Source organism: Simochromis diagramma, unplaced genomic scaffold (assembly GCF_900408965.1).
Source record: "Simochromis diagramma unplaced genomic scaffold, fSimDia1.1 OVJJ01000682.1, whole genome shotgun sequence".
Classification (NCBI taxonomy): domain Eukaryota; kingdom Metazoa; phylum Chordata; class Actinopteri; order Cichliformes; family Cichlidae; genus Simochromis; species Simochromis diagramma.
In genome coordinates, this window is record NW_024387359.1 from 2,250,238 (window position 1) to 2,277,659 (window position 27,422).

The window sequence follows — 27,422 nt, forward strand, 5'->3', positions numbered from 1 at the left end:
GAGTATCCCCCCAAAGAGGGACAAAGGACCCCCTGATGATCCTCTACCGGACTTCAGTAAGTTCACCAGGGAAGACACAAAGGATAACTGTTCGCCTTTCCTGGACTGTGCTGTGCTCATAGAAGAGAATGGCAACCTCAACATTGAAGTTTACCGGAAGCCCACACACACGGACCAGTAACTCCTCTTTGACTCCCATCACCCTCTGGAACACAAACTTGGAGTAATTAGAACACTTTCTCCTCCCCTTTTGTGAGTGTGGACGCTTCATCTCTTTGCTCTTTAATGCTTTGCTTCTTTTATTGATTTTATTGATTTTTATGCTGATTTTTTCCCTTTTTTCCTTATGAGCTTACCTGCGATAGCTTCTGGACACTCATAGATCATTAGGACTAAAGTGTTCTTAACAGAAACAGCAACATTTTTATAGTTACCTTATCCTCAGCGCTCCGTGTGTCTGTGGCCTAGACACAGCTGAATCCTGATTACGGCGTCTGGGCACCGAGCAGCCTCAATAGCCTGGAAAGGGGCTAACCGCTAGGCTAACTAGCAACAAGATGCCTTCCCTCTCCACAGATGACTACCACAGCCTCCTGCAGAAGATTGCAGTACTGGAGACAAAAATTCATCGCTTAGAAGTAAACGTGGAGGTAAATAGACTGTGTGGAAATGAAACAACCTTGCCTTTGATTCAAAACAATGGCGATGAGCAAGCTAGTACACAGCTAAGGAGCACAGATAACATGACCAAGAAAGTAGACTCTGTGCATTATTATAAATCCTCAAGTGATAATCCCCCCTTGGACTGTCTTGGTGCAAAACCAAGACATAAATCATGTCTCCTGGAAGGGGAAGGACGTACCACAGGCAGGGCACAGCGAGCTGAAATCTCTGAAACCGACTGGCTTTCACTTCCTACGAGACAGAGAAGCTCTTCTACCCCTGTATACGGGAGGAAACAGGACTGGACAACCGTGAATAGGAAGAATAACAACAAATCTCCAAAACAACTGAATGTGAAACTGCAGAACAGATTTGCTCCACTATCAAAGGACCCTGGATCTATATCGGACAACCATCCATCTAAAAGCAGCGAAGTAAGGTCTGAAAATCTGTTGAATAGCAAAAGACCACAGGGAAAGCTAAAGGCTAGGCCTGAAACTCTGATTGTGGGTGACTCTGCCGTAAAGGATGTACAAAGGATGTGCGGTAAGAACACTAAAGTCCTCTGCTTTCCTAAGGATATGGTCAACAACCTGAAGGAGAGAATTCTTCAAATTGCAGATGAATATCCAACTGTGACAAACATTGTTCTGCATACAGGGTCAAACGATGTGTCCAAACAACAGTCGGAGGTTCTGAAACGGGACTTTACTGGATTACTAAATACTGTAAACTCTCTGAATGCAGCTGTATTCATCAGTGGACCTGTACCGCCGGTCAGAGAAGGAGACGAGAGATTCAGCAGGTTGTTTACACTGAATAAATGGCTTATATCAGCATGTGCTGACCACTCAGTGCATTTTATCGACAACTTTAATATTTTTTGGGAACGCAGGCATCTGTTCAAAGCAAATGGATTTAATTTTAACAAGCCAGGGGTGAAACTGTTCACCTCCAACTTGTTTTATTCCATACGTCATCCATCTGTGCTTGGTGCCAAGGCTGAGATAAACGAGGAGTTATCTCATAAAGAGGAACAAACAGTACTCCAAGAACAGACAAAGCCCAGCAGAAACCTTGAGGAGGAGCTCCATTTGCCCCCACCCGGGAAGAGCCTCAGAAAGGAGAGACATCTAAGGCATCTGAGGAAGAGCCTCAGAAAGGAGAGACATCTAAGGCAAGAAGAGGGGTCCCTATTTGCCTCCAACTCTCTCAACAACACCAACGACCAGGACAAGGGACCACGACCTTCCCCAGTCCCCCAAACCCCTGACAGGCCATCACCCTCCTCCCCCTCCCTTTCTCCCTCCTCCCCACACCTGAAATTCACTGAGGAGATGATGGAGCGGGTCAATGCTGGGCTCAGATCTACCCCCCGTCCCAATCCCTTTTTGTCCCCCATAAACCCCCCACCAGAGCGGCCAAAGGTTCGCCATCGAGCCCCACCCTCAACAGAGCAATCGAAGTCACATTGCCCAGCCTCGCCCCCCTTAGTTCCTCTTCATGCCCTGTCTCCGCAGTCTGATGTGTGATGTGTGAAGGGTCCGGGCTGTGAGGATTATGGCAGTGGTGACTTTTCCCAGGAGAAGCTGGGACCCTGTTTACTAGAAGGTTTTAAATTTCTGTACTTTTAGGTGACAGGAGACATGTGGCCTGGTCAAAACACAGAGAGCTGCACTCTAAAAGATCTTTAAACATAGTAAACATACCTTGTGTGCCACAGACTGCTCCCAAACACGAGGGGACAAGTAATACCTCTAAAACACTTAAGTTGGCTTTATTAAACGTCAGATCTTTAGCTGGGAAAACATTTTTAATTAATGATTTAATCACTGAGCACAGCCTTGATTTTATGTTTTTAACTGAAACTTGGTTGGACCAAAGTAACAGTGGAGCTGTTCTCATCGAGACGACCCCTCCTAACTACAGTTTTATCAGTGAGGCCAGGGTGAGCAGGAGAGGAGGAGGGGTTGCTGTCTTATTTAATGAATCATTTCAATGTAAGCAGCTATCTCCTGGAAGTTTTCAGTCTTTTGAATATGTGGCTTTACAGCTGAAGGCCCCATCCAAAGTTGTGTTTCTTAATGTTTACAGGCCTCCCAAATACTGCACAGACTTTTTTAATGACCTCAGTGAACTGTTGTCTGTGATCTGTGTTGATTTTGACTGTGTAATTATTGTTGGGGATTTTAACATTCATGTGGACAACCCTCAGGACAAAGGGACTAAAGACCTGAGTAACACTCTGGGCAACTTTGGGCTGACTCAGCATGTAACAGAGGCCACACATAATAGAGGACACACTCTTGACCTACTGATCTCCAAAGGCCTGAGCATTTCAAAGGTTACTGTGTCTGATGTGGGCTTATCTGATCATTACTGTGTTTTCTTTGAAAGTAAAATCTCAGCCCACACAAATATATCAACAACAGTGATCACAAAGCGGTGTATAACTGAACACAGTAGTGCAATTTTTAACCAGGTCTTCCCATTAACACCTGACCTGTCCAGAGGGTCAGTCAATGAGCTCGTCAATAGCTTCAATGCTAACATGTTAAATGTAATGGACACTATTGCTCCCATTAAGGTGAAGGTTATCTCTGGAAGGAAAAAGTCTCCATGGAGAAACTCCACACTGGTGAAAAATGAAAAAAGAGAGTATAGGAAAGCTGAGCGCAGATGGAGAAAAACAAACCTCCAGGTTCATTATGACATTTATAAAGAGAAACTTCACAATTATAATTTACAACTGAGGAATGCAAGGAGGTCCTACTTCTCTGACATCATCACTAAAAACAGCCATAATGCTCGGGTCTTATTTTCTACAGTTGACAGGCTAACAAACCCTCCTGTGTCAGTGGCAGCTGAACTTCATTCAACCATGGCCTGCAATGACTTTGCCAAATTCTTCACAGAAAAAATCCAAAAAATTAGACAAGCAATTGGTACATCAACAGCAGATCCAGGATATGTACTGTGTCCACCAAAAAACTGTTTAAACACCATGAAACAGTTTCAACCTATTAACAGCAAAGACCTGGAGGACATCTTAGGTAAACTGAACTCCTCCTCCTGCTGTTTAGATGTCCTGCCAACAAGTTTTTTCAAAAAGGTCTCAAAGACTTTAGAGTCAGACCTGTTACAGATCGTGAACTTTTCTTTATTATCAGGTGTGTTTCCAGAATCACTAAAAACTGCTGTAATCAAACCTATACTGAAAAAGGACAATCTTGACAAGACACAAATGAACAACTACAGGCCGATCTCAAATCTCCCATTTTTAAGTAAGATCATTGAAAAAGCAGTTTCTCAACAGCTCAATTACTTCTTAAAACAGAATAACTGCTACGATGCCTTCCAGTCAGGTTATAGACAGAACCACAGCACTGAAACCGCTCTGACAAAAGTGTTTAATGACATATGTCTGAACACAGACAGTGGAAAAATGTCAGTCCTAGTTTTACTGGATCTCAGTGCAGCATTTGATACAGTTGACCACAACATATTACTCAAACGACTGGAGAACTGGACAGGTCTTTCAGGAACTGTACTAAACTGGTTCAAAACATACTTAGAAAACAGGAAATACTTTGTATCAATAGGTAACTTCACATCTGAGCAGACAAGTATCACATGTGGAGTTCCCCAAGGTTCCATCTTGGGACCCCTTCTGTTTAACATCTACATGCTCCCACTGGCACAGATTATAAACAACAACAAAATAAACTATCACAGCTATGCAGATGACACACAAATATATATCACAATGTCACCAGGAGACCGAGGCCCTGTACAGGCTCTTGGTAAATGCATTGAGGAAATCAATGACTGGTTGTGCCACAATTTTCTCCAGCTAAACAAAAACAAAACTGAGGTAATAGTCTTTGGCGCCAAAGAAAAACGATTACAGGTCACCAGAGAACTTCAATCTATACATCTAAAAACCACAAACCAGGCGAGAAATTTGGGTGTAGTGATGGATGCAGACCTAAACTTAGAAAAACACATTAAGACAATAACAAAGTCAGCTTACTATCACCTCAAGAATATTTCAAGGATAAAAGATCTGATGTCTCAACAGGACCTGGAAAAACTAGTCCATGCATTCATCTTTAGTAGGCTTGATTACTGTAACAGCATCTTTACAGGTCTACCTAAAAAATCAGTCAGACAACTACAGCTCATTCAGAACTCTGCTGCTCGAGTCCTCACTAAGACCAAAAAAGTGGACCACATCAGTCCAGCTCTGAGGTCTTTACACTGGCTGCCTGTCCGTCAGAGGATAGACTTTAAAGTTCTGATGCTGGTCTATAAAGCTCTGAATGGTTTAGGACCAAAATACATCAATGACCTCCTGACCCAGTATGAACCTTCCAGATCCCTCAGGTCATCTGGATCCGGTCTTTTATCAGTTCCCAGAGTCAGAACCAGACAAGGAGAAGCTGCATTCAGCTTTTATGCTCCTTATATCTGGAACAAACTCCCAGAAAGCCTCAGATCAGCTGAAACACTCAGTTTATTTAAATCCAGGTTGAAGACTCACCTGTTCTCAGCTGCATTTGAATAAAGCACCAAATCCACACTTTTAAGCTTAAATTTCAAAACTTACATTTAACTACTGATTTTATCTACTGTTCTGATTTTATCTGTTTTGATTTTATATACTGTTTTGTTTGTTTGTTTGTTTGTTAATTAGTTAGTTAGTTTATTTGCTTGTTTTAATCAATTTTAAATCATGCTTTTTATTTGTTCTTGTTTCTATTGTCTCTGTAAAGCACTTTGAATCACCTTGTTGTTGAATTGTGCTATACAAATAAACTTGCCTTGCCTTGCCTTACACCACCGGGCAGAAAAATGTTCCCTCTAAGCCTGAAGGGAAAAAGAAGGAACACACACATGTAAAGGAAGCACTCAAAACATGCGGTTATCCTAATTGGGCATTTATAAAGTCAGCAAAGAGGCACAGAAAAGAAGATCAGACACCAGCGAGGGAGGATAAGAAAGACAGACGCAACAACATTGTCATCCCCTATGTAGCCGGTGTATCAGAGAAACTCAGGAGAGTTTTCTCCAAGCACGACATCCCAGTGTATTTCAGACCCAGCAACACACTCAGACAGAAACTGGTTCACCCAAAATACAAAACTCCAAAACACAAACTTAACAATGTGGTGTATGCTGTACAGTGCAGCGAGGAATGCCCAGACCTCTACATTGGAGAGACCAAACAGCCACTTCACAAGCGCATGGCACAACATAGAAGAGCCACCTCCACAGGACAAGACTCAGCAGTCCATCTGCATCTTAAGGATAAAGGTCACTCTTTCGAGGATGCCAATGTTCACATTTTGGACAGAGAGGACAGATGGTTTGAAAGAGGAGTGAAAGAAGCCATCTATGTCCACTGTGAGCGACCATCTTTGAACAGAGGTGGTGGTTTATGACACCAACTGTCTGCCATCTATAATCCAGTTTTGAGATCACTTCCCAGACGCCTTAATGCCCACTCACACCCTGGGCCATCTGACCTCAGGAAATCACATGATAGGGCTTTGGAGTTGACGTCACGCTGCAATGTATTGTGGGAGCGCGGCGCCATTTTCCGGTTCCACAAATCAAAACAAACACACTGTGTTGGGACGACGACGACAAGAAACATGCTTAAAAGCAGCTCAAAAGAAAAAGGATGGTATAGAGCCCGATTGCGTCCAGAGGCGAAGCGGCGGTACTTGAAAAAAAATAGAGTGCATCGCAAATGTGGACCCATATGAAATACGGCAGTGGAGTAAAGACCCAGACGACTTACTGCCACTGTCCTACCCCGATATCTTCACGTATCTTGTTAACCCTAACCATCACATTCGGATTTCTGAGTGCCCCATGTGTAACGTTGGTACCCAGTCTGGATTTGTTTGATCCATTTCATAGGCAGGCTTCCCTACAGTTGTGCGAAAGAATTAGCAAATCGTTTCATAGCACGTATGTCTGCACAGTCACTCAATTCTATGTTTGTTCGCAATTTCTAAAACCTCCGAGAGCCCCAACGATAATATTATTAAGCTATGAAGAGTGATATGAACATATATACTGTAGAACCGGAGTGAAAATGTCTGGAGAACACCAACAGATATCTGGAGACGGAAGCAAACTGGATATCAGCTCATCTCACGGCTGCTATACAGGCTAGACGCCTTCATTTTCTAAGGTCTGCCATATAAGCTCCCTCATGTTGCTTTCAGGTTGGGAAAGAATAAAAAGACAAACCCTTTTTAAGCTCATTCTCGTGCCGGTTATGCGATCGAACATTGCAGCCGACCACACAGCAAGGACAAACCTGTTGTGTGTGCCTTCGCTCCTTTTTCGCTTGCGCTTTGTTTGGACCCGGAAAATGGTGCATCAGGCCAAAATCCTTTCCACGCCCACCCCTGTGACATCACACTCCAAAGCCCTATAGGGTGGGTCCAGGTTTCACAATGAGCTCACCCGAAACCCTGGCTGATTGTGACCCACACCCGTTTTCACACCTTGGCTCATGTGATTTGGTAGAGGATCATCAGGGGGTCCTTTGTCCCTCTTTGGGGGGAAACTCCCACTGGGTTTAAATCTGGGTCTCTCCACCATTTGACCTTTAGAACTGAAGAAGCTTCTCGGATGAGAGGTGAAACATCTTCAAGCAACTTAAAGAAGTCCAGATGCTTTTCTTTCCAAGCTCCTTAGACCTTATCTTTTGTTTGCTGTAATCTCTACATCTGATTGGCTAAAGTTAGCCCGTAGCGGGCTACAAGGATGACTTCAAAGGATGCCCTATATAACAAGAAATCTGCCATGTCAGGATGCAAATGTCTATAATTACCTCACTTGTCTGTTCCAGTTCCAGTGCAGCCTTGTTTCATTCAACAGAGGCACAATCAATTGGTGTTCTCAATCCAAGATCGTCGACACCCTTATCCCCTCCTCATATGATGAGCATTAGACACTTTATTCTGTTCTTAGCAGTGGAACAAAACATCCACAGACTATAGCTTGCATAGAAAAAGTTACTGCCAGGCTTTAAACTGATGTACTCCAGTGATTTAGCATTACATGCTTGTGTTACAGGGTAGCAGAGTAGTTTCGTCCCTAGCATGAGTCTCCATTAAACTTCAGTGCGTAGTTCATTGAGTATTCCTCATAACACACCTTGGCAGCATTATTTCAATATATATTCTGTCCATGATGAACACCCACATAGGTTATACCACTTGTCCCTGATTTTTAATAACATTTTTATTATACATTTGGTGACATAGTACTTTTAACATTATTGGTCCTTTTTCTACCATCAGGATTATTTTTCACAGGCTCAGGAAACAGCAGTCACAATCAGCCAGGAGTGAGGGGAAGGAGACAGAGCTAAAGAAAAACTGTGGAAGAGAGGCAGAGAGTTCAGAGTACTAGTTCTGATGAATTAGACTGATTCATTAAATGTGAAAGATAGATGATAAATAGAAGCACTTTTACATCATCCCCTGGTTTTTGAAGTCTCATGTTAAGGCCTTGAACACCTTATTGGTGTTTTGAAAATAGATGTGATAAGAGAATAGTGAATCATAAAGCACTGCGTGCTCATACATTACTGGCTTCTCATTCACAGAGTAGGTTTAGGTAATAACGTCATGTTGTATTCAGTAACAGTGTAAACTAGCAATTGAGACCATAAACTCATTATGAAAGTGTTCATTTAAGGTAGATTAAGGAAGACAAGGGCTGTTTTCTTTCTACGTCTGTACAATCGTTTCATTTTGGCAACCAGAGCATTCGCCCTCTGCTGGCCATTGAAACAAATCCCAGTTCAGGGTATTTCCACATTGGACTCAATGTTAAAACATCTGGCCTTTCTTCACTGCGATCATCTCACCTAACTTCTGTCCTGTCTCCTTCCCTCTTCCCAGAACCAGTCACACGATGACTGCCTCCTGTTAAAAGGGAGTTTTTCCATCCAACCTTCGTTAAGTGGTCAGAGGGTCGTCTGATTGTTGGGATTTTCTCTGTACTATTGACACAGTCTCTACCTTACAATATAAAAGACCTTGAGATAACTGAATTGAATTGCATTGAATTGGAATGACTTCCTAAATCTGGTTGGGTTATCTGTTCATTGTAAACTCTACTAACTTGATAATATTAAAAAAATAAGCAAAAAATATAAAATAAAGGAGCAATATCCACAGACTATTATGAGGTGGGAAAATGTAATAATACACTTTAACATTTTTATGACAAATTTATTCGATCATTTTAATGATTTCCCTTTAGTGCTGCTTTGCTGTCATGTTAATGTAACCTTTTTTAGAAGTGGTACATCATGTCACTCACCATAGTGTGGGATGATAGCCCAGGCCATGGCTGAGGCATAAATTCCTCCAATCATCCAGAACATGCACAGCCAGCTCAGATGCTCTCCTCTCTTCTCGCGAGCCAACACCTCCGCAAAGTATGAGAATACTATCGGTACTGCTCCACCGATCCTGTAAATACAGCTTGTTGTAATTAGCTATGCATGCTCAAAAAGGCAATCCTCATTTGCCTCATCAGCGCTTGCAACAATGAACATTTATCACAATATGAAACTGATTTATTGTTACAGAAAACATTTCTTCATTTGTCACTGTGAAGTGTACAAACGTCTGAAACTTTTTTTTTAGAACATGTCTTCGCACATTTTTTGTTCATTCATGTCACAAAGCAGATTCTACACTATTCTGGCTTATTTTCTGAGTCTTACCAGATCATCAGGAGGCAACGGCACTATCCACTGCAGCTTAGTATTTATTTGCACAAACTGTACTGTCATCTTCTTGACCAAAGAAAATGAAAAATCACCACACTGTAGCACACAGGATATTACGGTCTTTGAGCCATCTTTGCTGCTTTCTATCAAACTTGCTTATTATATCATTTTCCAGAATCACAGGTTGTGTGGCCTTTAAATTTAACATAGTGAACATGTCTCAAATTGCATAGTTCCATATTAGTACGTTGTTGTATCTTGTGTTGATGTGAGGGATAGGTGCACTGAACTGAACCCTTTCAGTGAGGTGTCAGTAGAGTCAGAAGGAGCCCATCTGTGACTGCAGTGACAGTGCCCATTTTTTTCATAGCCTCAGAGTGTCGTACATATTTGAAGAGGAAAAAAACCAAATGGCAAATCTTACTAGTGTATCTCTTAAAATTAGAATATCATCAAAAAGGGTTTTTTTTCATAATTTATTTCAGAAAGTTACATTTTCATGTAATCATTCAACACAAAGCCTTTTTGTTTTAATTTTGATGATAATGGCTCATAGTTCATGAAAATACAGTATCTCATAATGTATTAGTTATTTCTACAGATCAATTAAAAAAGCTTTAACAATACAAAAACTTCTGAAAGGTATGTTCATCTATGCACAACTTTTTGAGATGCACTGGTTTTACTGTCAGTTTTATGGTTGACTACAGTGTTGCAAATGAGAGGCAGATAAAGAGCAATCAGCATTTCTTTTATTATTATACATTTGTTTCTGATTCATTTCAACATTAATTAGCTGAATTTAATATGGATAGATGGCTTTGGAGAAAAACAAAGATAGCGTGTATTGAAAATGTTGAACTTCTCCTTTAAAGTCTGATCTGAGCTGTAGCTGTTATATCCCAAATTTCTCACTTGAGCAGCCATCTGTGACATTTTAATTTTTCACTACATGTAGAAACTAAGCGCTAACTCATGAGGAACAAGTAAAGAATCTGCATTGCCATATGCTTTGTATTACCTGAAAGATGCCAATATTAGATAATCCATCCATTTATTCATAAATTTTTCAAAGTGCTTATACATCTAAGATGAGGTGATAGAGCCTGTCCTAACACTTAATTAGAGGTGGGGTACACCCCTTTCCATTTAAGATAAAGTAAATAAAACAAAATCAAAACCTTTTCAGATCATCAACATTACATATTCATAGAAACTGCGTAACTGCAAAAAGGCTTAAAGCAAATGAAAATGTATATGGCTTGTTTTCAATTCTCAAAAACAAAAAAACCAACCATGTATAAAGTATCCAGTAAATATTCAAGATTGTGGTGACACCCGAGAATCTGATGAGATTGGGTTGTGCCTTTTGTCCTGCTTCCTTTATGTCTACGTGGGAGAAACTTACAGTAAAAGGTTATATATGTATGAAAATAATTGTCTATGATATTCATTCTAAAAATGTCAAAACCTGTTTAAGGTTTTGCCAGAGGAGTGACTGATATGACAGACTGGTTTAGAACATTAAGTAAAATTGCACTAAAACTTAATCTGTGTGAATTCTTGTATTTATTTTTCATTATGGCACTGTGCTGTGAATGTCTTTTCCTATTTGCTGAGACAGCTTCTGATAGCAACGCTAATAAGGTAGGAAAAACTCAATGAAAGGAACAGTGAAACACACAGCACTGGATGCCAGATCGTATTTCTGCCAGAATGAGGATGGAAAAGAAAGCAGAAGATCTCAGTGACCCCTTACAAAGCAGTGCCTCTTTGTTGTTATTCCCAAAGGTATATGTACAATCATAGATACCATCCCACACCATAGACTACTTTCTGCATAAAGATTGACAACTAGTGGTGACATAAAAGCTAAAGCTGCTAATGAAATTTTAAAGCCATTAAGGCAGAAGCTGTTTTTCAGATGATGTGAGGTTTACTGGTTGCTTACAGAACTGTAATTAAATGCACAAGAGCTGAGTGCAGCTCAGGTAAACCAATCATGAATGCCCTCAGGCACTGTGGCCCATTCTGATTTGAATATCCATTTTGGTCTAGTCATGAAGCAGCACCAGCTTAAGCCATCATAACTTGATCTAAATGTTCATACACTATACAATCTAAAAAGGATATCATGTCACTGAGATGGGAGGGCTGTCAAGGATCTGTGCAGCCAAGCAGACCATGCTAGCATTAAAACACCCAGATGTTCATTTACACTACTAGCTGATTTCTGCAGACCTTTCTCTTTTGCTTTATTTCTTCTATACCCCTGGGTATGAGGAAGAGCTGATGCCTGGCAGTTAGTATAACCTCTTGTCATGTGTTTTGAATTTGGAGGAGGAGAGACAGCAGAGGAAGTGGTGGGAAGATAGATCAGAAGGTCTGCAGGAGCGTGAGAAGAGGAAAGTTAAACAAACTTACCCGAAGCCAGACACCATGCGGCAGAAGAGGAACATACTGTAGCCCTGGACAAAGGAGGAAAGGAAGGCAAAGAAGCCGTTGACTGACATGGATATAAGCAGGCACTGTCTGCGGCCCACTTTGTCTGAGAGGCCACCCCAGAAAAAGGCTCCAAACATCATCCCCAGATACACAATGCTGCCTGGAGGAGGGGAGGCAGGGGGAAAGACAGTGGTAGATAGAGAGAGAGAAAGAGGGAGAGCTATAAATGATCACAACCATCTGGAGTCAAGTGTTTGTTACTGAAACCGCTGAGTAAACAAAATCCATTTTACATTTTGGAATATAAGAAGACAGTTTCAGCAATTTATTCATGCATCCTCACAACACACACAGCTTTTAAGCTAGAGTTCATAGATAACAAAAACTCCATCACTAAAACTGACTTAATGTACACTTACAGTCTGTACTTAAACTACAGACTTTAAATAATCCCATAATCTAACATCCAATTATTGCTTTACTTTTTTTTCTATAAGACATGGAAGAAAACGAGAAAAATTTGAATACAAAATAGATTTTGTTTTTGTTTAGGCACAAAAAACAAAAACAGATTTCTTTGATATTTCTCATGTCTAGTTATTTGTTTTTACTCACTTACGCTCTGCCCAGCTAGATGGGCATATGTTAGGTACTTCTAGTCTTAAATGCATTAAATTACAAGAGCTGCTCAGTGTCCTAACAACATGTTAGACTGTTCAGTGCTCACACACAATAATGTGGTTCAAAACCTTCGGCTTAGAATATTTATCTATTCAATGGGATCTCATAATGTGGTAACTCAAGATTTTTTTTCTTCTTTTTTTGCTGAAAACCTAATATTGTACATTTTGCGGTGTAATGAAGATTTGACCATGTATTAAATTTCTCCAAATCAAATCACTGTCTGACAACTGATATTTCTTAAAGTTTCTCTAGGAAAAATAGAGCAGCAGTTGACTTTGTGGCTCTGTTTCTAAATCCAGGTCTTTGTACTGCTGCTTACCTGTGCAAGGCTGGGGTCATTTCTCTTCCCATGCAGTAAAGACATTGGGTGGCAGTGGTGGAGAGGGGTTAGGGTTGTCCTGTAAACAACCCACTTTTCTCCCTATGTTCTAATAAAAATGGTAATTTGAGGAGGAAGGCGTTTGACATGGCAGCACCTGAAATAATCCTGGCAGATGACAGGAAGCAGCAGCACCCCCCCCCCCCCCCCCCAATTTTTGCGGTGATGAGACAGATACGCTGAAAGTGGAGGGCCTTATCAAGCTGGGCAGACATGATGGTGAGAGGTAGTGATTCATTACAGGTGACAGCCCCTGGATCTATGCACTTCAGCTGCAGAGAAGGCTCTCCTATAGGTAGTAGGATATAAAGGTGAAGCTTCACTCGAGCTGGCTTACAAACTGAATATCAAAAGTGCTGCATTCTGCACAAACTGTTGACACTTTTTGATTTGTGTAGCTACATCTGAACGTGTGTACTGAAGGAGATGCTATCTGGGAGCACTAGCTCATTTGTTTTATGGCTTCACTCACGCTGAGTTTGTATCTGTAATAAAGGGGGAGGGTGATGGGGCATCTGAGAGGCATTCTGAGATTGGATTTGTGATTTCCTGCTGGGTTCAAACTCAGGTCAGACCTTAAGGGCCTTTATGCAAATTAGCAAGGGTCAGTTAAAGGCACTGAAGCACATGGGGAAAAAGGTTTTAAGTGCTTTTCTCAAGCAGGAAACCATACATACAAATGCATTTTAAAATCCCAGTGGTATAAATACTCCCATATAAAAGAAATTAGTAAGTGAGACTGCTTAACAACAGCATGACCAAGGATATTGAAAACAGTGCATCCATCCAGTAGTGTTTGCAGTAGAGCACCATGAATCTTCATGTAGATACTGACGTTGTAACTGAAGGCCACTAATTGCTAGTTTCACCGTACTATGAATAGTGACATTAAATATCATTCATTCATTCTAAGAAAACAGAAAAACATGTAATAGACACGCCATTTGATTATGTCTATTTCACGCTTTGCCTCTCCAAAGTGTGAAAAGGACACGCTTGCAGTAAGTTGCAGTAAACTGCAGTAACAGCAGAGTGAGATATTTTATTTCAAGCCAACATGAAAATAATGGGAGGGTTTAAATAGACATTATTAACACATTTGCATGTACATACATATCAGCCGCCTAGCTTAATCGTTTCTGACAATTACGGATCCTGGAATGCACTTCATACGTTTTTTGCTCACTACCGACTTTGTGGCTATATTATTTCCCCTTGCTGGTAATGCTATTTCTGCATGCGTTCCCATTTCACGTTTTGGATAGGCAAAGCGTGAAATGGACACGGTGGATCAGCATGTACATACTTGCTTTGCCGTGATACTGGGTTGGACACTGGATAGACATAACTATCCACTACTGCTAAGCCACAGTACCTGCAAAGGCAGCATGGCAATACAAAGTTGACTCCATGCTGACCCCAGTTAAGCAGCCAGAGCCTGACCTTTACGGTTAAGAAAAGCAGAGATAGCAGTCTAAATTGTCTTTTTCAACTTCTATCCATACCCGTTTCTACAGAATCTCTTTGGCAATCACTGTAAAGTTCTCTTTGAGATGGTTTTAAGCTTTCTTTCAGTTTTATGTTCACACTTGTGCTTATTAGAATAAGGATTTAGATTTGGATGGATTTAAATGATAAATGTGTGGCAGCGCATCTCGGCACATGTTCTTGAGTAATACAGAAGTAACAAGTAATCTAATATTTCTCCAGGAATGTAATGTAAAATGAATAAATACATAAATAAAACAGCCTTAGATTACTTGTTACTTTTACAAATGTAAAGATAAAGGACTGCTTTTTTGACCAGATCCCTCTTGTCAAAAAGCCTGTCTTCTCAATAAGTCTAACACATTACTTTTTTGTGAGTTACAATTCCAACCCTGATTACCAACTACCGAAGAAACCAACAAAGTTTCCATTTCATCAGTGTTACTTGACTGTACACATTGTCAGCATGACAACCTGATCAGTTATTAGATCATGAATATGAAAATAAAATGACATGATTGTGATAGTTCACTTGATGGATGTTATTTGAGATAGTTTACAAGATTAGAAACCTATTGGTATTGCAGTAAAATCAAATACAGTATCATAAATAAGTGATTTATGCATGAATCATACTCAATGGTTAAAACAAATAGATACAGGGAGTGCAGAATTATTAGGCAAATGAGTATTTTGTCCACATCATCCTCTTCATGCATGTTGTCTTACTCCAAGCTGTATAGGCTCAAAAGCCTACTACCAATTAAGCATATTAGGTGATGTGCATCTCTGTAATGAGAAGGGGTGTGGTCTAATGACATCAACACCCTATATCAGGTGTGCATAATTATTAGGCAACTTCCTTTCCTTTGGCAAAATGGGTCAAAAGAAGGACTTGACAGGCTCAGAAAAGTCAAAAATAGTGAGATATCTTGCAGAGGGATGCAGCAGTCTCAAAATTGCAAAGCTTCTGAAGCGTGACCATCGAACAATCAAGCGTTTCATTCAAAATAGTCAACAGGGTCGCAAGAAGCGTGTGGAAAAACCAAGGCGCAAAATAACTGCCCATGAACTGAGAAAAGTCAAGCGTGCAGCTGCCAAGATGCCACTTGCCACCAGTTTGGCCATATTTCAGAGCTGCAACATCACTGGAGTGCCCAAAAGCACAAGGTGTGCAATACTCAGAGACATGGCCAAGGTAAGAAAGGCTGAAAGACGACCACCACTGAACAAGACACACAAGCTGAAACGTCAAGACTGGGCCGAGAAATATCTCAAGACTGATTTTTCTAAGGTTTTATGGACTGATGAAATGAGAGTGAGTCTTGATGGGCCAGATGGACGGGCCCGTGGCTGGATTGGTAAAGGGCAGAGAGCTCCAGTCCGACTCAGACGCCAGCAAGGTGGAGGTGGAGTACTGGTTTGGGCTGGTATCATCAAAGATGAGCTTGTGGGGCCTTTTCGGGTTGAGGATGGAGTCAAGCTCAACTCCCAGTCCTACTGCCAGTTTCTGGAAGACACCTTCTTCAAGCAGTGGTACAGGAAGAAGTCTGCATCCTTCAAGAAAAACATGATTTTCATGCAGGACAATGCTCCATCACACGCGTCCAAGTACTCCACAGCGTGGCTGGCAAGAAAGGGTATAAAAGAAGAAAAACTAATGACATGGCCTCCTTGTTCACCTGATCTGAACCCCATTGAGAACCTGTGGTCCATCATCAAATGTGAGATTTACAAGGAGGGAAAACAGTACACCTCTCTGAACAGTGTCTGGGAGGCTGTGGTTGCTGCTGCACGCAATGTTGATGGTGAACAGATCAAAACCCTGACAGAATCCATGGATGGCAGGCTTTTGAGTGTCCTTGCAAAGAAAGGTGGCTATATTGGTCGCTGATTTGTTTTTGTTTTGTTTTTGAATGTCAGAAATGTATATTTGTGAATGTGGAGATGTTATATTGGTTTCACTGGTAAAAATAAATAATTGAAATGGGTATATATTTGTTTTTTGTTAAGTTGCCTAATAATTATGCACAGTAATAGTCACCTGCACACACAGATATCCCCCTAAAATAGCTAAAACTAAAAACTACTTCCACAAACATTCAGCTTTGATATTAATGAGTTTTTTGGGTTCATTGAGAACATGGTTGTTGTTCAATAATAAAATTATTCCTCAAAAATACAACTTGCCTAATAATTCTGCACTCCCTGTATTTAAGCCCCCAAAACATGCAATGGTCAATCAGCCCTGGCACCAGAGTGATTTTTTTTGTCAGATATTGCAATTCAACAGTGTATTCAAATTTTATAGTTCCATATTTACACTGATAAGGCATAACCTTACGACCACTTAGAAATGTAGCAAATAACACTGATTATCTCTTCATCACGGCCACTGTTAGTGGGTGGGATATATTAGGGAATAAGTGAACATTTTCTCCTCAAAGACCTTAAAGTCCTGGACAAGATACTGAACCCCAAGTTGCTCTCTGGTGTGTTCATCAGTATGTGAATATTAAAATATTCACATTAAAATTAAGAAATTTGGATGTAGACTGGATTAGCTTGGATGAATATTGGTGAATGTGGAATTTCATAAATAAAAAAATTAAAAAAAAAAAAAAGCTTGAGTAGTAAAGTACACCATACCACTGCATTTTTAGCCACCTAGATGGATTTGGAAGTTTATTCAGTGTGTGTTTAGATAAAAACATCTAAATGACAAAATTATATATTGTCCGTAAAAAGTTCTAAAAGGATGACATTGTACAGCAACGTCTTTCACAGAGTATCACAGCCATGGTCAACCACCCTAAACACATATAAGGGTTATGACTTGCCTCCATTTCTCAAACACTTGTAGTCACAGGACCTCAGAAGTGCAAAGTAAACCTTACTAAAGTTGTTCTGAAAACACCTGAACTGTTAAGTATGAAGTGTTAATCTTCTTCTTAAGTAAGACCAGACAGTGTCTGCTTCTAATGTTACACTGTGTAGCTTTTGTTGCATCCAGTGGGATTATTTCAGCAGTGGAGTCTCAGCAGTCTGCATGCATGCCACTTCCTTTTCCACAGTAATTAGCTCTTATGTGCAAGTGTAATTCTCTCTTGACACATTTCTGCTCTGTTTTCTCATCCTGTCACCATGCAATGTCCTGGCATGGATGAGAGGAGAGCTTCAGGATTTCAACAGATGAGGGGATTCCCTGAAGACCACCTGTGATTGACAGGTGGTTGCTGCAGGGAATCATACAAACAGTTTGTTTCAGGGAGGGAGGAGGAGAAGACCCCTGGGAGCAACACACATTCTGGCATTAATTAGTGGTTCCCAAACTTTTTTTGGTAGGCCCCCCTTTGTTTTACAAGAAAAATGTTTGCGCACACGCACCCACACATCCTCCAACCACACACACCCATATTTTGCTCCATTGCGGTTTATTTCACACCTCAAACATTTAGTAAGCAATTAAGCAAATACAAGTAATCTGCAATAAATTACAGGTAGTAAGGAAATAAACTACTAACTCTTTTACGCTAAGTCCACACCTACACGGGTATTTTTGAAAACGCAGCTGTTTCGTCCACACGTAAACTGTGTTTCGAATCACCGAAAACTGAGATTTTTTTAAAACTCCTTTTTTGCGTTTACCTGTGGACGAGGAATACAGAGTTCATCACGCAACGTCAAAGGTATGTGCCAAGGTATAAAGTAACACTTTATGTACTTTATGTACACTCTGGGCTTTAATAGGATATGACGTCGTTCAACAACCACAGCTATCGTTCATTGGTGGCCTTTAAAAAGATTCCAGATTTAAGGCACTTCAGGTTGGCTTCAATTATCAGATCAGGAGGCTAAATTCATCTTTTATGCTGTCTGAGTGTTTCCTCTCTTCTCTTCATGTAGTGATGATGAACTCTGAAGGCAAGAAGTATACATCATTCCACACTGAGACTTTGGGCCATTATGAATACACCATGTGGGTACCTGTGGAGCATTTCATGTAGCTATATGTACTCAGAATAATAAGTGTAAGTATGGAAATATGCAATTTGATTATTGATCCTGCTTTGACCAACAATTCTAGCCTTGCTAGCTTTAACAGGTTGTGGTTCGCACTGCATAAGTTTTCAAATTGCTTGTGTGAAATTGTTTACCCAGTCAGCTGATGACTGATTATAATTCCAGTCAAAACAACGATTTCACTCAGATCCTTATTTTCTCACACATAGCAGTGCAAGTGCTAAGTGTACGAGCTGGAACAATTCACATGTGACACATGGACTTTTTTCCACTTCAGATATTCTCAATAATAAAGTATGCTAAGCTCTTAGTCTCTCGTCTATTTAAGTAATATCTCCTAGGATGCATAATCAGTGATGTTTCCTGGGTTCATCAGATGTTTTGGGTCTCTCAACAGCAGACATCCTCACCCAGGTGACCCTCTGTATCTTTGCTCACAGATTGAATGGGCATCCTCTAAGCCATTCCTGTAATGTCCAACCATTTAAGAACTTTGCAGAATGAGAATCCTGCAAAGCCTTACCAACATACTTTTATAGATTTATAGAAAGTCTTCCAGTCCCTCTTCCTCCCTTCTTCCACCAGTTCTTAGTACCTAGCTCATTTCCTCTTTTGGCTTCCTCAATATGCTTCCTAGGGCACTGCACATGAGATGTTTTGAGGCTTCATAAGTACTGATCAGGTTTGGTATAAGTGTTGTTTTAGCAATGTGTTCTAGGAGCTCCAGTTGCTTTCCCAGAACGTCAGCACCAGCTGTGATGCCAATATATGCAGTCAATAAGTTTTAGACTGAACAAAAAATTGTGACCTTTTGTCCTGGATATTAAATTCAATTCAATTCAATTCAATTCAATTCAATTTTATTTATATAGCGCCAAATCACAACAGCAGTCGCCTCAAGGCGCTTTATATTGTACAGTAGATCGTACAATAATAGATACAGAGAAAAACCCAACAATCATATGACCCCATATGAGCAAGCACTTTGGCAACAGTGGGAAGGAAAACCTCCCTTTTAACAGGAAGAAACCTCTGACAGAGCCAGGCTCAGGGAGGGGCGGCCATCTGCTGCGACCGGTTGGGGTGAGAGAAGGAAGACAGGATAAAAGACATGCTGTGGAAGAAAGACAGAGATTAATAACAGATATGATTCAATGCAGAGAAGTCTATTAACACAGAGTGAGTGAGAAAGTTGACTGGAAAGGGAAAACTAAATGCATCATGGGAATCCCCGGCAGCCTACGTCTATTGCAGCATAACTAAGGGAGGATTCAGGGTCACCTGGTCCAGCCCTAACTATATGCTTTAGCAAAAAGGAAAGTTTTAAGCCTAATCTTAAAAGTAGAGATAGTGTCTGTCTCCCGAATCCAAACTGGAAGCTGGTTCCACAGAAGAGGGGCCTGAAAACTGAAGGCTCTGCCTCCCATTCTACTTTTAAATACAACAAGTAGGCCTGCAGTGCGAGAGCGAAGTGCTCTAATAGGGTGATATGGTACTACAAGGTCATTAAGATAAGATGGGGCCTGATTATTTAAGACCTTGTATGTGAGGAGCAGGATTTTGAATTCAATTCTGGATTTAACAGGAAGCCAATGAAGGGAAGCCAAAACAGGAGAAATATGCTCTCTCTTTCTAGTCCCTGTCAGGACTCTTGCTGCAGCATTTTGAATTAGCTGAAGGCTTTTCAGTGAGTTTTTTGGACATCCTGATAATAATGAATTACAGTAGTCCAGCCTGGAAGTAATAAATGCATGAACTAGTTTTTCAGCATCACTCTGAGACAGGATATTTCTAACTTTAGAGATGTTGTGCAAATGGAAGAAAGCAGTCTTACATATTTGTTTAATATGTGCATTGAAGGATATGTCTTGGTCAAAAATGACTCCAAGGTTCCTCACAGTGTTACTGGAGGCCAAGGTAATGCCATCCAGAGTAAGAATCTGGTTAGATACCATATTTCTAAGCTTTTCAGGGCCGAGTACAATAACCTCAGTTTGATCTGAATTAAGAAGCAGAAAGTTAGCGGCCATCCAGGTCTTTATGTCTTTAAGACATTCCTGCAGTTTAACTAATTGGTGTGTGTTATCTGGCTTCATGGACAGATAGAGCTGGGTGTCATCTAAATTTGTGACACACCATTTCTTCTCCAGCTTACGAGTCATCTGCTTTAGGCTACGTGTTTGAGAATTATACCACAGAGTCAGGTACTTCTGATTTGAGGCCTTAGTTTTCACTGGAGCTACAGCATCCAGAGTCGTACGTAGTGAGGAGGTAAAATTATTAACAAGATAATCGACCTCTGTTGGAGTAGCGTTCAGATAGCTGCTCTGCTCTATGTTGGTACAGGGCATTGAAGATAATAACAGTGGGTGGATTATATTCTTAAACTTAGTTACAGCGCTTTCAGAAAGACATCGACTGTGATAAAGTTTACTCTCCACTGCTGTGTAATCAATTATTGTAAATGTAAATGTTATCAGGAAATGATCAGACAGGAGAGGGTTTTCAGGAAACAAAGTTACAGTGGGGCAAAAAAGTATTTAGTCAGCCACCGATTGTGCAAGTTCCCCCACTTAAAATGATGACAGAGGTCAGTAATTTGCACCAGAGGTACACTTCAACTGTGAGAGACAGAATGTGAAAAAAAAATCCATGAATTCACATGGTAGGATTTGTAAAGAATTTATTCGTAAATTAGGGTGGAAAATAAGTATTTGGTCACCTCAAACAAGGAAAATCTCTGGCTCTCACAGACCTGTAACGTCTTCTGTAAGACGCTTTTCTGTCCCCCACTCGTTACCTGTATGAATGGCACCTGTTTGAACTCATCATCTGTATAAAAGACACCTGTCCACAGCCTCAAACAGTCAGACTCCAAACCCCGCCATGGCCAAGACCAAAGAGCTTTCGAAGGACACCAGGAAAAGTATTGTAGACCTGCACCAGACTGGGAAGAGTGAATCTACAATAGGCAAGCAGCTTGGTGTGAAAAAATCAACTGTGGGAGCAATCATCAGAAAATGGAAGACATACAAGACCACTGATAATCTCCCTCGATCTGGGGCTCCACGCAAGATCTCATCCCGTGGGGTCAAAATGATCATGAGAACGGTGAGCAAAGATCCCAGAACCACACGGGGGGACCTGGTGAATGACCTGCAGAGAGCTGGGACCAAAGTAACAAAGGTCACCATCAGTAACACACTACAACGGCAGGGAATCAAATCCCGCAGTGCCAGACGTGTTCCGCTGCTGAAGCCAGTGCATGTCCAGGCCCGTCTGAAGTTTGCCAGAGAGCACATGGATGATACAGCAGAGGATTGGGAGAATGTCATGTGGTCAGATGAAACCAAAGTAGAACTTTTTGGTATAAACTCAACTCGTCGTGTTTGGAGGAAGAAGAATACTGAGTTGCATCCCAAGAACACCATACCTACTGTGAAGCATGGGGGTGGAAACATCATGCTATGGGGCTGTTTTTCTGCCAAGGGGACAGGACGACTGATCCGTGTTAAGGACAGAATGAATGAGGCCATGTATCGTGAGATTTTGAGCCAAAACCTCCTTCCATCAGTGAGAACTTTGAAGATGAAACGAGGCTGGGTCTTCCAACATGACAATGATCCAAAACACACCGCCCGGGCAACAAAGGAGTGGCTCCGTAAGAAGCATTTGAAAGTCCTGGAGTGGCCTAGCCAGTCTCCAGACCTCAACCCCATAGAAAATCTGTGGCAGGAGTTGAAAGTCCGTGTTGCTCGGCGACAGCCCCAAAACATCACTGCTCTCGAGAAGATCTGCATGGAGGAATGGGCCAAAATACCAGCTACTGTGTGTGCAAACCTGGTAAAGACCTATAGTAAACGTTTGACCTCTGTTATTGCCAACAAAGGTTATGTTACAAAGTATTGAGTTGTATTGTTGTTATTGACCAAATACTTATTTTCCACCCTGATTTACGAATAAATTCTTTACAAATCCTACCATGTGGATTCATGGATTTTTTTTCACATTCTGTCTCTCACAGTTGAAGTGTACCTCTGGTGCAAATTACTGACCTCTGTCATCATTTTAGGTGGGGGAACTTGCACAATCGGTGGCTGACTAAATACTTTTTTGCCCCACTGTAAATGTTCAGTTTCTATGCCATATGTTAACACAAGATCTAGAGTGTGAATAAAGTGGTGGGTGGGTTCTTTTACATTTTGAGACAAGCCAATTGAATCTAATAACAGATTAAATGCCATGTTGAGGCTGTCATTTTTAGCATCTACATGGATGTTAAAATTACCCACAATAATTATTTTATCTGAGCTCAGAACTAAATCAGATAAAATGTCTGAGAAATCAGACAGAAACTCTGTGTAAGGCCCAGGTGGACGATAGATGATAACAAGCAAGACTGGTTTCTGAGTTTCACAGCTGGGGTGGAGACGAGGTTAAGCATCAGGCTTTCAAATGAATTAAAAGTCTGTCTTGGTCTTTCGTTGATTAATAGGCTGGTGTGAAAAATTGCTGCGACACCGCCCCCTCGGCCTGTGCTTCGAGATTTCTGGTAGTTAGAATGACTTGGGGGTGTTGATTCATTTAAACTAACATAATCATCCTGCTGCAACCAGGTTTCTGTAAGGCAGAGTAAATCGATTTGTTGATCAATTATTAAGTCATGTACTAACAGAGACTTGGAGGAGAGAGACCTAATATTTAATAATCCACATTTCACTGTTTTACTCTTTGGTTCAGATGTGGATACTGTATTGTTCTTTCTTTGTGATTTTTTTTATGTTTAAGTTGTCTATTGCTGGTTTTTAGTTTGTTTTTTGTCTGTTTGGCAGCTGACACAGTCTCAGTGGAAATGGGTTGTTGTTGTTTTTTGGGGGGGGGGGGGGGGGGGTAGCAGGAGGAGAGAAGCTGCAGAGAGGCGTGTAAGACTGCAACTCTGCTTCCTGGTCCCAACTCTGGATAGTCATATTTTGGGGGGTTTAATAAATTTGTCCATATTTCTAGAAATGAGAGCTGCTCCATTCAAAGTGGGATGGATGGCGTCTCTCCTAACAAGACCAGGTTTCCTCCAGAAAGTTTGCCAATTATCTATGAAGCCCACATCGTTTAAGTGGGTGATTAGCTAACAATGCTGTCCTTGGTTGTGAAGAGGACATGTTTAGCCTAGGTTTTTAATTAGCTAACCTCAAGCTGCACAGAGCCTATTTATCACTCTGCTGTGCTGATAAACTTCAGGTGTCTGTGGTGATTGTGACTCTATAAGTACGTAACCACAGCATGCAAAGCTGATAGGCTTAACAAATATCAGCTGGCCAAAATCCCCTTTAAAGTCTTCTTACTACTCTACACCTGCAGCATGGTTTCATCTGAGCAAGCACACATTTGAACTAAAACAGTCAAAAAGGCTGATTGTGATGCAGGAAAACACCGGCAGACAAATTAAAGCCATATGTGGTGGAGGAGAAAAGGAGAAGAGGACATTTAGAGGAAGTGTGTAAAATCTCAGCCTCTCTCCTTTTCTCCCGGGAGGTACGTGAGCCAGTCTACCATAGCTAAACTGCGGTGAAGCACAATGCTGCAGAGATTAACTCTGGCCCATATCTTCAGATCGCCAGTGAGGCTATGAAACACAAAGAGGTTGTGTTAGAGCGTAAGAGCAGGATTACAGCAGGGTAACAGAAAAGACAGGGAGTTAAAAAAAAGTGGACCATCCCACATCAAGATAGCATTTCACCTTTTACGTTATATTAAAGGGAAAGAAAGTATTTGGAGTAGATCAGGGACAGAAATATAAAAATGAGATAATTCCTTTATATAAATAATAAATCTATTCATGTTAGTAAGGCTTTGATCTGGGACTACCCAGACTTTTCATAGGTGTGCATTGAATAGCAGCAAGTAATCAATGATAATATATGTGCTGCTTATTTAGTCATAAGCATTGAGTATTTCTTCTTCAGTCACCTTTCTCACTCACTATGTGTTAATAGACCTCTCTGCATTTAATCATACCTGTTATTAATCTCTGGCTCTCTTATACAGCATGTGTTTTATCCTGTCTTCTTTCTCTCTCCCCAACCAGTCGTGGCAGAAGGCTGCCCCTCCTTTAGTCAGGTTTCTTCCTGTTGAAAGGGAGTTTTTCCTTCCGACAGCAGTGTCCTGGCAGTGATTATATATGTATTTATTATTGGTGTTATTTAGTTTGTATTAAGCTATTCTATCTAAAATACTGTGATAAAATTAAATATATCATAATTATGCATGATAAACTTCATTTCCTGAGTTATGGCCAAAAACAAGTTCAGTGAGGTCACCTTCCCCTTTGGACTTTTATCCACCCAATTTTAATCTGTTTGTCTCTTGACTAAATTTACTGAAACATGTTCTCAAAGATGTGAACCTAAAACTAAATGTGTCCAGGAAGTTGCCAATATTATAAGGCTGTGAGATATCTTTAATCTGAAGCTGGTGAGGGGAGAGGCAAAGATTTTTTAAGTCATATCACATATAGATATGTATTCACTCAGTCAGACCTCACAAACACTAATGTACGAGCTGGGATTAGTGTTTTAATCAAATATAAGCAGATGTCTCTATCATTTTAACATTGTTTTTCCTTTTAACAAGATGTCCACTGAAGCTTATCTTACTGACCACTTCAAGAGTCACTCACCTTCACAGAGAATCTGTGATAAAAATAACTAATGAGTGCTACTGTGCTACTATTCTTTTAAGCATATCTGCAAGTGAGCACATATACGCATCGTCTATTTATGCAGCGTGTGACAAGTTGGTGAAATGACTCATTCTTTCTATTCTTTCCCTCCTGTCTCCCACTGAGGGATGAGTCAGAATACAGGAGAAATCTGGGTGAATAATAAACCATCTTGCTCCCCCAAACATGAAATAAGGTTAGTACTCTCTTCTACATGTACTTCTGGTAATAAAGCCACACTAAGATAATGTAATAAGAGACAAGGATGACTTTTTGCCTCAGAATCTTATTAAGTGACAAAAACTTTCATTTAGCACAAACACACTGAGAAAAATATCAGTGCCAAGCTAGTATTTTTATAGTTGTGTTAGAAATGATAAAGCCAAATCACACACCATCCACATTTAAACATACAGATACATACTGGCACACAAACAGACAACTTTTCCCTAGAGTGGGAGAGATCCATCTAGCTTAACACACCTCCTACTCATCTATCCAAATACCTGGTGCCATGACAACCCACTGGCAATTCCTAAAGCAATGAGATTATGGCTAAAAGTGTCACACACCACTTAGTTTCTCTGCATATCAAATGTCATTAAAAGCACAAATCATGTGAAGGTTAGGATCAGGAGATTAATTCTGTCAACACCCTAATACTTCTACCAGTCTATAAGTGTCATATAAAGCTTAACTTAATTTAGGAGCATCAATAAGATTATGCTCCATGTCTACAAAGCTGACTTTACAGAAGCATTAATGTCTCCTGATAGCAATGTTAGATGACTTTTAGATGGTTCATTAGAGCGCTTCAAAATCGGAGTCTACTTGTAACTTGTTGTAACAAATTGCCTTACACAAAAAGTAAGGCAATTTGTTTTTGGTCATTTATTTCTTTTGTTTATTTTTTGCCAATATGAATTGTTACAACAAAGTAATAATTATCCAAACACCGATTTCAATATTTCAATATGGCTCAGATGCTGACTCAGCTATATGAGGCATGGGTGACAATGAATTAATCTACATGGCAAATCTATTCAATGTAATTCCATTTAGGCTACGTCCACACCTACACGGGTATTTTTGAAAACGGAGATTTTCCATTTTCGTTATTTTTTTAAATTCCGTCCACATGTAAACCCATAAACGAAGGAAAATGTTGCTAGGAACATGCCAAAGCAACAGGTGGCGATATATTCCTAACCGTGTTGGCCAATCAGAACTCTAGAAGTCTGGGTAGGAAAGAGTAAACAAAGATGGCGCATAGACACAGAACTGAGTTCTATGTATGGAGGGACAGAAACTGTGTTGTATATGGAGAGCATGAATGGCATGGGAGGAGCTGAAGAATGTCACATTAGCTATGTCCTTTATACTCTCTATGTCAATGACAGAAAGAACAGTAAAAACTCTCACACTGAGCTGAAATGAAACAAGTCACACACAAAAATTGGTGAATTAAACAAATCGCAAAAAATTGCTTAACTTTATAAAAAAAAATCATATGTTTTATCTAAAAAAAGTTAAGAAAGAAATGTTTGTCTATTGTTGTCTTAAAGATGAAGACATTTTATTATTTTATGTGTATAAATTATTGCCATGCTAACATTGCCATTAGCTCAAAGCACTAAAGTAAAGCAACTCAATCCCGTTGCTTAACTAAAGTGCAATAAAAATCACTTTTTTTAAAAATCTGAATCTTACTTCAAAATAATGAGTAAAACAAGATTAAAAACACACCTGTTAAGTTGAATAATGAAAACTGGACCCTGGTCACTTAATTGAACAATCTGACTAAAAAATGGCTATAAAAAGTTCTTCTGGAATAGCAAACTGATATTTAACAGCTGTCTCTAATTGGCTCGGAATGGCCCAGTCAGTTTTCATACCCAACAGTGAAAAGTATATTGTATGCAGTAAAATTAATAGCCAGAGAACTAGACATACACTAAACACATTTTCTTTGCTAGGAGGACTTCGATAAAGTTCCTCATTTGTCTTTTTTTTCTCATTTCATTTATTTATAGTATTATTCACATTAGTATATGCATAGCCAGAGCTGACAGGTGTGGAGGAGTAGGAGAAAAGTGAGAGAGAGTGAGTTGCAATTCTGTGCAAGTTTGGATTTGGTTCTTCCTTCATAGACTGGAACAAAACACTACAAAGCTCTCCAAATGCACGTGTTAAGACAAAAGCTTCAGTCTGCACAAGGGCAGCAAGCTCGGTGGCCTACTCTCCCCTTCACTTCT

At 40.4% G+C, this 27,422-nt stretch overlaps 1 protein-coding gene across 4 annotated transcripts in view; it reads right to left on the reverse strand.

Annotated features, from left to right (window-relative positions):
* The window catches only part of LOC120718629 (synaptic vesicle glycoprotein 2C-like), a 60,153-nt gene that overhangs the window by 21,442 nt on the left and 11,289 nt on the right, over positions 1 to 27,422 (reverse strand). For all 4 annotated transcript variants that reach the window (XM_040007196.1, XM_040007198.1, XM_040007195.1 and 1 more), the window contains exons 3-4: positions 11,858 to 12,038; positions 9,019 to 9,170 (exon numbers count right to left, since the gene is read on the reverse strand). In XM_040007196.1, coding sequence (XP_039863130.1) covers positions 9,019 to 9,170; positions 11,858 to 12,038 — 333 coding nt within the window. The remainder of the gene's footprint in view (positions 1 to 9,018; positions 9,171 to 11,857; positions 12,039 to 27,422) is intronic.